The sequence below is a fragment of the Falco punctatus genome (assembly GCF_963210335.1).
Source record: "Falco punctatus genome assembly, chromosome: 3".
Lineage (NCBI taxonomy): Eukaryota > Metazoa > Chordata > Aves > Falconiformes > Falconidae > Falco > Falco punctatus.
The window spans coordinates 51530750-51544618 of record NC_137582.1 but is presented as its reverse complement, the minus strand read 5'-3'; the positions used below and the strand labels follow the sequence as shown (position 1 = coordinate 51544618).

General features: G+C 40.5%; 1 protein-coding gene across 19 annotated transcripts in view; it reads left to right on the top strand.

Moving 5' to 3' along the window:
- The window catches only part of DTNA (dystrobrevin alpha), a 233872-nt gene that overhangs the window by 157409 nt on the left and 62594 nt on the right, over positions 1–13869 (top strand). For all 19 annotated transcript variants that reach the window (XM_080381486.1, XM_080381485.1, XM_080381490.1 and 16 more), the window contains 2 exons: positions 4531–4744; positions 12530–12615. In XM_080381486.1, coding sequence (XP_080237612.1) covers positions 4531–4744; positions 12530–12615 — 300 coding nt within the window. The remainder of the gene's footprint in view (positions 1–4530; positions 4745–12529; positions 12616–13869) is intronic.

The window sequence follows — 13869 nt, the reverse complement described above, 5'->3', positions numbered from 1 at the left end:
TTTACTTTGTTGAGGGAATTTAAGGCAGATTTGGGGAAACAGAAAGCTCCCCTACACCTGTAAGCTAGTTTGTTACACTGCAAACTCTTCTTGTTAGCATCACAGTGTACGTAGAAATCAAATTCAGGTTTTATTGCAATACTGTGCAAACAAAGTAAGGAGATATGCTTTCTTCAGTGAGATTAAAACATTCTCAGTGATGGATAAATAAATAACTGAGCATAACAGGTATTACAGAAAATGAGTAACAGAAGATGAAAATTAAAATGAGAGGAATGTTAAGCTTATGCAAGGTTTGCAAGGTTGATGTTCTGTTATTACACTGAAAAGACTACAGATATATTGCTTGTTGACGTGAATTTCTAGTGGTACAAAGGAATAGAGTGGAGTTTGCAGAGAAGCCTGTGTTTTACTCTGCCTTTTCCCAATGTTGATAGGTTAACTTGACAGCATGATATAATAGTAAGAGTTTGCTTACTATGTGAGTAAACCTTTAAAAAAATAGGATTTGAAGTGATCAGGAGGTCATTACGCCCAGATGCAATCTGCCCAAGGTTAAGCAATTCGGTGTAAGAGGCTGTGGCTTTGACAGGATCTAGTAGCTGTTCCTACAGATTAAAGTATTTATTATTCATATTTTATATAAAACCTAAATTATTCTAGGGCATGTAGTAGTCGGAACAGGAAAGACATCTTTTATTAATGTTTAAAGAGCAAGGTGTGGGTTCATCTCGGTTAACTTGAGTTAACATCTCACCTCTGAGGTTACATGTCTCGTGTAAACTCATTGCTTTAGGCTTTGTCTGTAGTCAGTGAAGAAGTATGGGGACCTTCAAAGCACTGTTCACCCACCTGTCTCCAGACAGCTGCTTTAAGGTGCCTTTTTCTTTTGCTGACATTAGAGGAAGCCTTGATCACCAGCTGACAGTAGACACCTAACTTTTGACATTTAAATTGAGGTGGGTGAATTCTTGTCCATAACGACTGACTTAAATAAAAGCCAGAGACTTCATTCCTCTGTGTAGCAGTTGAACGAGCTCCCCTTGTGATTTTGAGCTAGTCATATCAGCAGATATTTTCAAAAGTAGTAGATCTTGTATAATGGCTGGCTTTTGTCCATCTTCCATTACCTCCTCCAGGAATTACTACTTTCCAGCCTTTGCAGAGAGATTTGAAATTCATTAATAAGAAGCAAAATAAAATAGTGCAATAGAATTGTTTATTCAGCTTCGAGTGGAACTAAAGTGTTTCTTGAAAAAAAGCCCAAGTAAAATTATTTACAGTACAAATGCACAGCAGTTCCTTGAGACTAATATTTTATGGTGGGCTGGGGACTTTTACTGCTGTGTAATTTCCAATAAGTCATTTTCTTAGTCTTGTGCCCTACCTTTCTGGCATACCAATGAATATCAGGATAGCTTATGAGGCTTTCGGGTTACAGTTAACACTGAAACCAGTATTTTTTTTCAGATATCTTAGTGTACTGATATTATTAGACCCATGTCTGCTAGCCTCTGGATATTTCCCTTCCCAGGACCATCATCGAACTTAACTCTAGATATGACTAGGCTATGAAAAATATAGTATCAGTGGGAAAAGATAGAAAAAACATGAAAATCTGACAGCCACATAGTATCAGTACTGAATCTTGTGAAGAATAGAGACACCAACACCCATTTCAGCCTCATTCATTATGACAACTGTTTTCCTCCATGCTTTCTTATTCAAGTTTTCCACTACTAGGCTATGGCAATTAAAGTTAAATTGCTGCGTGAAATTCTCACTGTCAGGGAGTCTGGATGTCTGGTTCATCCTCCCCGGATGTCCTTTTATCAGTGGTAGGGAAACCATCCCAGTTGCCTGTAACTGCAGAAGTAAACACGTATGGTCAAAACAGTGGGCTTCCGGCTGTGTTCATTCCTTCACGCTGGTCAGGTGCAGGGCTGCTTGAAAGGTACCCTGGGCAACTCTGATGACACGATTTGTTACCCTTCAAATTCCCCTTTTCCGCTCCCATGCTTTTTTCCTCTACCACAGGCATGCACCCCCAGATGAACAGCCTGTCCATATTTATTCTTTCCCCACTAGCTCTAATGTTGCTGACTTTACGTCCTTATTCAGTATTTATGATGGAGTTGCCATAGTAATTTCTTCCTTGGTCAGCAGTGCTGTTAAGCTAGTACCCCTGTTTGTGCTGTTCCTCAGGTTGCTGTCTTGTTAGTGTAGCCTCAAGTCAAGGTCAGCCATCTGCATATGCATTAATCCCTTTTTGCTGTTTGTCATGCCTGGTAATTTCTCACGTTGTTATCTTGTTAGTGTAGTTGCAGTTTGGGTCTGACAGTTTGCACACATACCCTCACACCCAGAAGCCAACCTGGTAAAACTGCTAGTGGAAGCACCTTCTCCTTCGTCTTCTTGGTCTGAATTACCAGAGAGACAGCCCTCAGGGCCAGCGACAGCTAGACCTTGAGAGAAACATCACACTTAACCTTCTCCTTTCTGCCTGCCTTTCCCCTCTTAATAAGGCCACAAAATACATGCGCATGGTCCAGCCTGTTGCTGCATCTTCTGGCGTGTTGCTCTGTATTTCTTCCTTGGCTGCTTTACAGTGGTGACCCAGAGTGGGCAAAGCTCATTAACCCTTCTCCCCTGGACCAGACAGTGGCTTGCTTTCTGGTGTCTTCTTCCATTCTCTGCCTGGTCTGGCCTCTGAGCCGTGTGGCGTAGGTGCCCGGAAGGGGACAGTTCTGTGCAGGCTGTCTTCCTGGAGGCTGTTCATTTCCCATTTACCCACGTTACCTCTGTGGGAACTTGACAGTGAAAACTGATTGAATGGGAATGCCTGCATTAAAAGGATCTGAGACCTATGCCAGATATTTTTACAGGGAGGCTGCTCTTCCACCAGCTAGAAGATAAAAAGGAAGAGTTCCGAGAGGGTGTATGTTCCACCCACATGTCTTAATTCAGGATGACACTCTGAAGACAACTTGCCAGTATATGAGGTCACCTATAGAAGTTTCCTTGTATTACAAAGGCCAAATAAATACTTAGGTGTCACAATGGGACTGCATCTTTCAGTTTTTCCCAGTTGTTTGCTAGGGAACAGCAAGAAGTGAAGTGCCTTGTCTAGTGCCTGAAGTAGTTGTTGCTGCTGTTGCTGCTCACCTGTATGATGTATCTTCCTCCTTGGGCTTACACATGCCACCACAGGGCATTAGAGGTTGGGGTTTTTTTCCTGAAGCAGAAAAAAGGAAACCTAATCATAGGGGAAAACTCTAGACTAAGTAAAATGACTATATCTGGTTTCATTATCTGTCTGGTTTCAGCTTACATTTCCCTGCCATCAGACCATCATGTCACATTGCAGTCTGAGACAGCACCTGCAAAACAAGCAAGTAAAAATATAATGATGAGGGTTAGAATAAAATTTCTCTTTCCACAAAAAAATGCATCTCCTTCCGCATACAGATGGCTCTTGACATGTCATAAGAAATATTGCTATGCTAAGTAATAAAAAGTACACAGTAGTTTCTCTGGTAAAAAAAAACCAAAATTTGTTCCCTGAACCTCATGATTTGTTTCTTATTGACAGTTTAGTAGGACAGTGAGTAATGCTTAAGATAAAAAAAATAAAAATGATTCTTTGAGTTCAGGCTTGAACAAAATCCAAATCTTGAATGACTGTAGGGTTTTTTTATTTTTGGCATGGTCCACCACTTTTAGAAATGCCAATCTGCGGCAAACTGATCATTCTGCCACAATAACAGTGCTATGCAAACAAGATTTCTGTTTGGGTACAATCTGAAGGGTGAGCAGAGATTGTCCTTCAAGCTGTCCTTGTAGGTAAAACCAGCCCCCATCAAATTCAGCTTAGACCACGGCTTTATCAAAGAGAAAGATTTAACAAATCATTTAGTGAATATATTTAGAAGATACAAAATATGACTTTGGGGTCAGTTCATTGCATGTTCTTTGTTTAAATGTAGCTTGTCTACCCTGACTCAGTTACAATTCTGTTTCTGTAAAATATTTTGCTTTCCGTACAAATTGCTGAAAAGAATTTTCAAAATGTCAGTACGTGATAAGCACTTAGCATTCATAGAATCTTCTGAAAAGCCCATCTGCTACGCAAATTAATATCTAAGAGTAATTTCTGAATGGAGGTTCATAGAGGCATGATTTAGAAAAACAATTAGCATATGTTTACCTTCCAGCAATTTCAATAAAATAGGGATTTTTACTTGAATACTTTATGCAGTGAGGAATGATTTCCCAAGCTGAAGTTGTACTCATTGCAACTAATAATATCAATATATTGTTTGCTTATTAACGGATTTGAATTTTATCTGCCCATTCCTCCACCAAGTTCAAATCTCAGTGATGGAAAGTACATTCATTTGCTTTATTATTCATGAAGCATATCCTGTGTGGTTGTGTTATTCCGCACCCTGTGGGATAAGGTGACTTTTTTTTCTCAGTTGCTTTCAGGAGCACGTGCTCCTGCCGACTCTTGTCTGTCCTGTCCCGTAGTGCACCTGGTGGACATCTGGAATGTAATAGAAGCCTTGCGGGAAAACGCACTGAACAACCTGGACCCCAGCATCGAACTGAACGTGGCTCGGCTGGAAGCTGTGATTTCAACAATCTTCTACCAGCTCAACAAACGGATGCCGACAACACACCAGATCAACGTGGAGCAATCCATCAGCTTACTGCTCAACTTCTTGCTAGCGGCCTTTGATCCGTAAGTCTGCCTTTCTTCCCTCTTCTCCCAACTGGTGAAAGGATTATACTTACTCCAGAAATATCTTTGGAAAACAATTAAACAAGCTCAATTCTGACCCAAATAATGAGCGTGTGAATAGTGCTAACAAGGGAGAAAACCTAAATTAAAGACCTCTGCTTTCCTTTCTGTCAAGCCAAATTCAGCACAACTGTGTTTTCATCCAGTTACTCAGACTCGTTCCAGTTTATATCAAAGAAGAATTATCTACAGAAACAAATTTACATCCACTTCTAATTTGCCTTGTTATTTATTGATGCACCAGTGGCTGACACCACTGCAATGCCTCTGCAGCAGTGCCATGGGTTAATAGCTCATTATTTTGAAAGAGCTCATTTTCCGGCAAGTTCTTGCAGCTGTAAGCAATTTTTTTTTTCTGGCTCATGCCAGTGCAGCATGATTTTGAGACCATGACAGAAATAGGATAAAGACCTGGAGGTGATAAAATTAATGTTGTTTATTACTGCATGGGACCCATATTAAAAAAAGGGCAAGTTTGAGATAGAGCGAGCCAATTACCTCAATGCATATACTGTATATGTGTATTACAGTTTCTGAATATATGGTTATCAACCTGTACAATGTTTGCAATCCTCAAAACCGAATTACTGGAGAACAGTGGTTAAGTCTGACAGATGCAGATGACCTATTGTCTCTTTATGGTTTATATCTTGAAAATTCACCAGTGAAAACAGGACGCTGCGCCTCTCCCCCTCCCTCGTTTCCATCCTTTTGCTGAGGGCCCCAGTGCTGGGTGTCATCAAGCACCTTTTGGAGCTAGACCAGCCAGCAGCTCTGTCACCATGGCAACAGGGAGAAAAAGTAGATGTTCCACATGAAGAGGCTGCACTCTACCTCCCCTCCAGCCCCTTAGAGGGGAAGAAAAAGAAGCCAATCCGTTGTGCAACCATAGCCTTCAGGAATATATTTCTCCCCTCAAGGGCAATAAAAGAAGGAACAGGCATTTTAATTTATACCATTGTGGCTGTGACAAGAACACTAAAGGACGATGAAAATGGCCAGATGCATGCATTGCTGCATGCCGCAAGCAAACTGCTTCCCAGCTGATAAACACAGGGAAAGACCCAGGACTGTGGAAGCAAGACCTGCAATAACGTGCTTGTTTTGTACCTTGCTGTAAAGGGGCAAAGATCTCAGCTAGACATTGAGGCTACTTGCAGCAAAATGGAGGAGAGGAATTTTCTCCCCTGTAGGGAAACAGAGTATGCTTAAAAGGGTAAGGTTTTGCTTTCCCTGAAAATGTCCCACGTGCTGTGGGTCGTGACCTGTTTCTGGGCTCCCGTCAGGCCGTCCCAGGGTGAGGAGGCTGGGACCCTCGCTCCCTTTGCCAAGCAGCAGCTCAGCCTGTCGTGCTGCCCCTGAGCGGGGTGCACAGATGCACTTCCCATACAGGGGGAGCAGAGGTGGGACTGTGAGGCAGGATGGAGTCTTTTTCTCACTCTCCCCCCATTTGTAGGAACTGGACAGTTAAACTAAATTGCCTGCAGTCTTCTCTGATGAAAGAAGGGGTTTACTAGGTGCATGAATCATACTGAAATCACGATGGTCACCCCTAAAATAATGTTATCTTTGATCTGGGTTCACTCCTGTATTTCTTAGTCTTGTGTTTCAAGGAAACAGTTGGCCTGCAGAAATGCTATCCAAATTTCTAGGTAGCTACTAAGGAATTATTTTTCATGTTTATTAATGAACGTTAATATGATCACTTTTGATCATATGAATGCAGGCAATAAAAAAAAACAAAACCCAAACCCCTAAAAACCCGAGAACAGCTTTCTAAGATCAAAAGCCAGTAGACCAAGGCCAAATAGCTCTGTATTATAAATGAGAAGGCTGTTCTTAAGTAATCATGGATGGGTTTTGGTGTTTGTGGCTACACAGATTGATGGCTGCTCTTGCTGTACTGAGGGCAGGTCCAGAAAAGGTGGTGCAGTTTCTCATATCCCATTTGAAGTGCAAAGAAAGAGAATGGAGAAATGGAGTCAACAACTTAACATGTATGAAAGGACCACAAGGGACAAGTTAATGTGTGATTTAAAATTGAGTAAGACTTCCACTGTCTCACTTATTTAGTTCTAGTTAATATATCCTACCCCATGTGTACTGTGCTGGCTGAAGATCCTCCAAGCTTTAAACAGAGCTTCTTCCTTCATTTATAGCCTGCTGAAAACCTGGCAGGTTTCTCTGCCTTCTGGCAAGGAGTATTTCCCTAGGCCTGCAATAAGATGTCTTCTCAGGAACTAGAACCTGGCTAGCAAAACTTAAGAGGAACCACAGTAGAATGCTGTGGCATGTGGGCCAGCTTGCCCCACTGCCTGTGCTGAACTTTCATTCCAGATTTTTTGTTTTTGCATGGCGTTGAGGATTCATTAGGACTACAGATAATTATACTTCCTTTCTGCTCAACCCTGATGGGAGGAAAACGTGGGGTAAAATACTGTGTATAAGATTTCACATGATGCTGAGTGTGACGTGTATTCACGGTAAGCCAAAACTAAAGTGCAATCTTATAAAACTGCAAGTCAACAAAATCAAAATTCACCAACAGAAATGCTGCTTCAATTAATTTGCCATTAGTTTGTGAAAAGCAGCATCATGGGGTAGAGGGCCCTGACAGACCAAAACCAGTGAGCAGAATGAGGTGGTCACACTTTAAAATATCTGTACAAAAACATGCCTGATGTGCGTTTTTAACTGCACATTAAAACTGGCCAATAGCTTTTCCTTCAAGATCTAAGGTGATTAACTGGCTTTATGAAATAATAGCATACTTTCATCACTGGCACACAAGGGCTGTATCAAAACACGACAAGTTCAAACCTCTCTGAAAAATCCATCCCAGGCCGGTGTCAAAGCTTAGACAGCTAGGTGGGATGTCAGCCTCATTCAATCAAATCAAATCTCATTCCCAAAAAGACACTTTTAAACAGACTGTAAAATATTCTGTGCTAGATCATCTTCAGCACTGACTCAGTATTGCAATACAGCTATTCCCTTGCTGCACAGTTTAACTGACAAGAAAATACCTGAATTTTTGCTGTCCCTTGACATACCTGTATTACAAATGGAGCTGTGAGCTCTGGGCTATGAAACAGACCCAATCTGGCTGGAGGGGCTTGACTTCTACAAAGAAAAGAGGAAATATGTGTGCCCTTGTTTAATCAAATGCACATTTGAGTCATATGAGTTCAATACATAAAGATGTTCAGTATCTGTTTTGGAAGTGTAACTTCTTGCTCATCCATTTATTCAGTGCTGTAAAGTGTTTATTTCTCTCTCTTCTCCACCTTCACTAATCTTTGAAAGCCATACAGGCCAGCTAGATTTTACAAAGGAAGTCCAGCAAAACATGCATTTCAGAGATTTGGTCATTATGCATTTTGCTCTTCTAAATGAAAGAATTTTGCTTGATTCCAATAAAATTTCCTCTCTGAAACCTGTTTGTGAAAATAGGAATTTTTAATTACAGCCTCTGACATTTCAGAATTGGCTGCTCTGATTAAGGTGGGCAGTAGGAGGCCCGCAAGACCAAAGGAGTTTCATTACTTTTGGAAAAGATAATTTAAAGTGTTAGGGGAACATCACTTCATTTCTAGTTAATGAGAAGAATCCTATTTTCTCGATGTCCATTTCATGGGACACATTTGCTATTTCGAAAGATGTGATGTAATTTCTTTATAGCTTTCCCCACCATATGGCTGTCTCAGTGTGAGTACTACTGCAGATCCTGACAAAAGTCGGCATCATCCATTTGGTACTGCTCTTCTTGCTGACCTGAAAGGCAAATTCAGCCCTGGAGCTGTACTTAGCCCCTTACGGTGTGTGGATTTTACCAGGCAGTCTGTGGGGCTTCCTTGCTCTGGGGAAGAGTCTGTCTGTCTCAGCAGCCACACATTTGAGGAAGAAACCCTCTGCTCTGGTGTCTAAAATAATGTATTATTTTTCGCCCTTTTTTCCCCAAGCCATAGGAGATAACCTTAAGCCCTGGACTTCATTCCCTTTCCTAGGTACTCCATCCTGTGTTGTCGCTAAGTGCACATCAGCTTCAAGGTTTGCTTTTAGCATCACCAATAAACAGAATCACAGAATGGTTTGGGTTGGAAGGGACCTTTGAAGATCATCTAGTCCAACCCCCCTGTTATGGGCAGCGACAACTTAGTGCTTCTTACCAGAAGTACAATATATGATGAATTTCCACCCTAGTGTTGTTGAGAACCCCTGAGTTGTTTAGCATATTTTACTCTGTATATGGCACCATCAACAACAACGTAATACTGCAGACGTAAGAAGTTTATCCTCCTTCATATCATGCTTTTAGTGCTTTTCTGTAGGGATCTGAAAAGTAATCTCAGTAAGAGAGGTGCTATATAAAATCAAAATATTTTCTGTCCTCTCCTGTTCCCACTCTTTGCATTAGCCAGCCTAAAGCTTGAGGGAGCACTGACTTTACAATAGAGATCTTCATGCTGCTGTGAGCCACTGCTTCAGCATTTGCTTTTACCAGGCAAACACTGTGATGCCCCAGTGCTGCCAGTCAAGGGCATCTGTAGTGCTTAGACATGGCTTAGGGCACTTCTGGATCCAAATGATATTGGCAGGTCTTGGGCCCCATTATCCTGTCAGTTCATCAGTCATGTATATTTATATATGCACGTGTGTATATGTACACACACAAATACACAGAGACATATATATTTGGAGGGCAAACTGAATTTGTACTGGCTGTAGTGATGCCTTTATGAATACAAATGACCGATACAAAGTACAGTGTCAAAACTAATCAATTCAAATGGAGAGACTGAAAAGATAAATGAAATCTTTTCTTTTTTCCATTCCATAACTGAGTATGGGAAAAGCTGATAGCTCTGGGGTAGAAAGCTGAAGGCGATTTGATATGTGTCTGCCATTCAAGAATATAATCCTATTAGTAAATGTAACTAAACCTACTGGGAAGAATAATGTAAATCTGAAGCACTTCCACATGGGCTTTAGTTTTTCCTCTGATTCTTCCATAGCTTCTTCATAATGCCATTGCTTCCACTTAGCATTTACTTTTCTTAAGTATAACAGCTCTTTTAAAGGCAGGTGAAAAACTCGTGATGAAGCAGTGCAGGAGAATCCCAAAGGTTTAAAGGGTAGCAGCCACAAAAAGACCACAAAGTGACCAATTTTTGTAGCAATGCTAGGTCCTGTTTTACTCAAATTAGAATCCAATCGACAAAGGACAGAAATACAGAAGACTGGAAATTCCTATACTGTGATTTTAATCTTATAAAGCCAGTCAAAGAGAACACAATGTAGTGAAAAAGAAAATGCACAAAAGCCAGCATGTAACATCTTTAATGTACTGATACACCATTCATGTCTACTGTATATGTATATATGACTGTATTAGTCTGGTTTGGGGTTAGCAGAGAGACATGGTCAAAGGCTCTGTGTCTTTCCAGGATCAGCTTATCTTTTAATTCTGATCAAACACAATTTTCTTCATTTGAGTTATGAGTGATAATCAACAGGGTGAAACAGAAATATTGATGAAGAGCTAGATTTCTATATATTGCTATTGCAGTTGGGCTATCTTATGTAAGACGTAATTACATATATTTTAACAGGAAATCTCTTATAAACATAATATTCCCTGACAGAGTAAAGACTGAAGGTCATAGAAACCCCACTTTCAAAAAATGATGCAAATTTTTTATTATCTGGTACCATTACTAGCCCTGTCAGTAGAATTTAGAAGGAGGAATGGGTGCCATTTTGCTCAGCTCACAAATACTGGCTGACTGTCTCTGTTTTTAAATCATGATGACAATGTGTTCCCGCTGATGTCATTAAACAGGCATATGGGAAGCTATTAAGTAATGCTAAGGTGTTTGGATGACAGATAAAAGTTGCTCCGGGGCAACTGTGGACTCTTACTGACTTATAGTAAGACTGAGAATTCCAAGAAAAAACACATTTCACCATTTGGACATTGTCCTGATTTTGTCTGGGACAGAGTTAATTTTCTTTTTAGTAGCTGGTGCAGTGTCGTGTGTTAGATTTAGTGTGAGAATAATGCTGATAACACACAATGGTTTTAGTTGTTGCCAGGTAATGTTTATACCGAGTCAAGGACTTTTCCGTTCCTTGGGCCCTGCCAGCGGGAGGGCTGGAGGGGCACGGGAAACTGGGAGGGGACAGAGCCAGGACAGGTGTCCCAAACTGGCCAAAGGGATATTCCATACCATATAACGTCATGCTCAGTATATAAACTGGCAGAGTCAGCCAGGAGCTGCTGATCACTGCTCAGGGACTGTCTGGGGATCGGTCAGCAGGTGGTGAGCAGTTATATTGTGTGTCACTTGTTTTTTTTCCCTTGGGTTGTATTTCTCTCTCTCCTCTTCATTACAGTTATTATTGTTGTTGTTATTAGTTTTACTTCAGTTCTTAAACTGTTCAATCTCAACCCACAGGATTTACCTTTTTCTGGTTCTCCTCCCCATCCCACTTGGGTGTGGATGGGGGGCAGAGTGAGCAAGCAGCGGTGTGGTACTTAGTTGCCAGCTGGGGTTAAACCACGACAGATGCCAAAAAAACAAACATTAAAAAGCAGATGAACTTAGAAGAGCATGTTCATGCTCGTCTTTGGAAAGGGACTGAACATTGCAGCATTTTTGTTCAGCCATTCCTGTCAATGCTGGACTTGGTTTTGCCTAAAGTGGAGGGATTGGGCTTTTAGGAGCTAAGAGTGCCTTGCAGTGTGTGAAGTCATGTATTACTCATGCAGCTCAAAGACACCAAGGTTTATATAATGGCAGGTAATCAATGGGAACCATCATGACTGTAGAAGGAGAATGAGGACAGCAAGAGGAGCAATAAAGTTAAGCCATTGTGTGCTTCAAGGCAGTTGAAGGAAGAGCTGACAACGGCTAAAGGTGAACACAGCGTCCTGAAAGTGCAGTATACGGTCTGACCCTTCCAGGAAGAAAAAAAAAGTCTTTTGTTTTTACCTGAAAGTGACTGGATTTACAGAAAAAAATATGTCTTTTTGCCCCAAGGCATACTCCTGTGTGCATTTGGGGTTTAATATCATTATGCATTTCAAGTTGAAAATAGAGCGCCAGACATGGCCTCCACTTGAACAAACCAGGGACAGAACTCTTCCACATATCACAACAAATGTCCTGCGCTTGCTGTGGATGCCGGTGTATTCCCCATTTTTCAGCAGGGTCATTCTTAAAGGTTCATAGGGTTCTGGTGAATCATTTAAAAGGCAATTGTCAGGACTTGCTAATAGGTATAATATGAAGCTTATGCAATCATGTGAGCCCTTTCTGCTTTTACACATGCATTCCCTGCGTTGATTTTTGCACTTACTCGCAGTCTTCTGGGGACAGAAGATGCACAGTGCACTTAGGGTATAGGGAGATCACGAGTGTGATAGGTGTTTTCCAGTGCTACTGTAGCACAAATAGCAGTAATAATCATTGCCATAGTCTATAATGAGATAAACAGTTTAATACTGACCTTCATATACACAATAAATCTGTTCTGAGATCTTTACAGACCAATGTACTGATGTGTGTTCCAGCAACACAAACTTTGATTTTAAAGTTTGTTATTTCTTTGTTTGTCAATTCTCATATACTGTGCATGTCATGTCCATGATATACATTTTAAATGGAAAGAGGTCCGTATTCTAAAATGGATATAAAATGTCTACTTTCTACTTTTGAACAGGGAAGGACATGGTAAAATTTCCGTTTTTGCTGTAAAAATGGCCTTGGCAACCCTTTGTGGAGGAAAGATCATGGACAAATTAAGATGTAAGTCTTTTGGGTGTTAATTTACCTGTTAATCATTGTTGTACTTGGAAGGATAACAGTGCACATAGAAGAAGAGGGAATTAGGATAAGTTATGGTTTCATGGCTGGGTTTGGGATTTGCACTATATATCTCTCCAAGTAAGTCCCGCTAAACATTTGGCTGAACCTCACACTGGACTTTGTTATTTTTGAAGCCAGATTGCATATATTGAAGTTCTGATTGGTGGGTTATTCTTTTTTTCCTTTGGGATGATTGAATTCAGAGTACAGCTAAGTGTCTCAAGTGTTCAACATCATGAAACATCATTTAGCAATTTCTTCAAACTTCATTTTAGTGACATCTCTCTCTTCACATGTAGAAGTACAATATATTTATGCACTATTTTTATTTCTTCCCATAGGGTACATACTAATGCATTCTACTTTGAAGAATAGATTCTCATTTCACAGGATTTATTCCCAGTTCCCCAATAGCCAAGGCATAGTTTACTTGTAGCTGCAATGAAAGGCATTCTGTTTAGTGCTATGATGTCGGTAGTTCAGGTTAAAAACACTATTTTCCAGACTTTTTGACCAAAAGATTAATGTCAACCTTCAGTTTCCTCTGAGCCTTCTACCACAGCCAAAGAAAACTGAGTTTAAAAATTGTTGTTGATAAGAGCAGACAAGTGGAAATCCCAGGTGCTAATTTAGTCTTCTGGATTTGGTGCCATTTTTAATATATTATTTCTATGTAGAAACTCAAATGCAAACTGATTTTAAGTTATAAATTATATATGAACACTGTTATAAATTGAACACTGTTTGTTCCCTAGGATGCTTTAAAGAATATCAGCAGGATCCATCCAGTGGAAGGTTGGAGTACGATGCTGATTTTTTGGGTCAGCAGTCCCAGGGTCCTGTTGTCAGAATTTCCCTTCCAGGTTCCTGGAAATGAAGCAGCTGACGTGACAGCCTGAAAAATGAGAGATTTTCCTTGGTCTATTATCCATTGCTAAGCTTAGGATAATTTTAAACAAGGGGGAAAGTAAAGGCATAGAAACATGCAGCTCTGCAATAATAAGACTACAATATTTTTATACATGAACAAAAAAGAGAAAAAAGAAGAGTGAAAAGTTATGCATTTGAAAGACCTTCAGTGCTTTGTGTGTCCAAAACAATAATAACTGACTTAATGAACTCATTGTCAAGATACAGATCTGACATGGTAAGCTGGCAGCAGGGAAAAAGCTGATGTTGCACATCTTGTCAAAT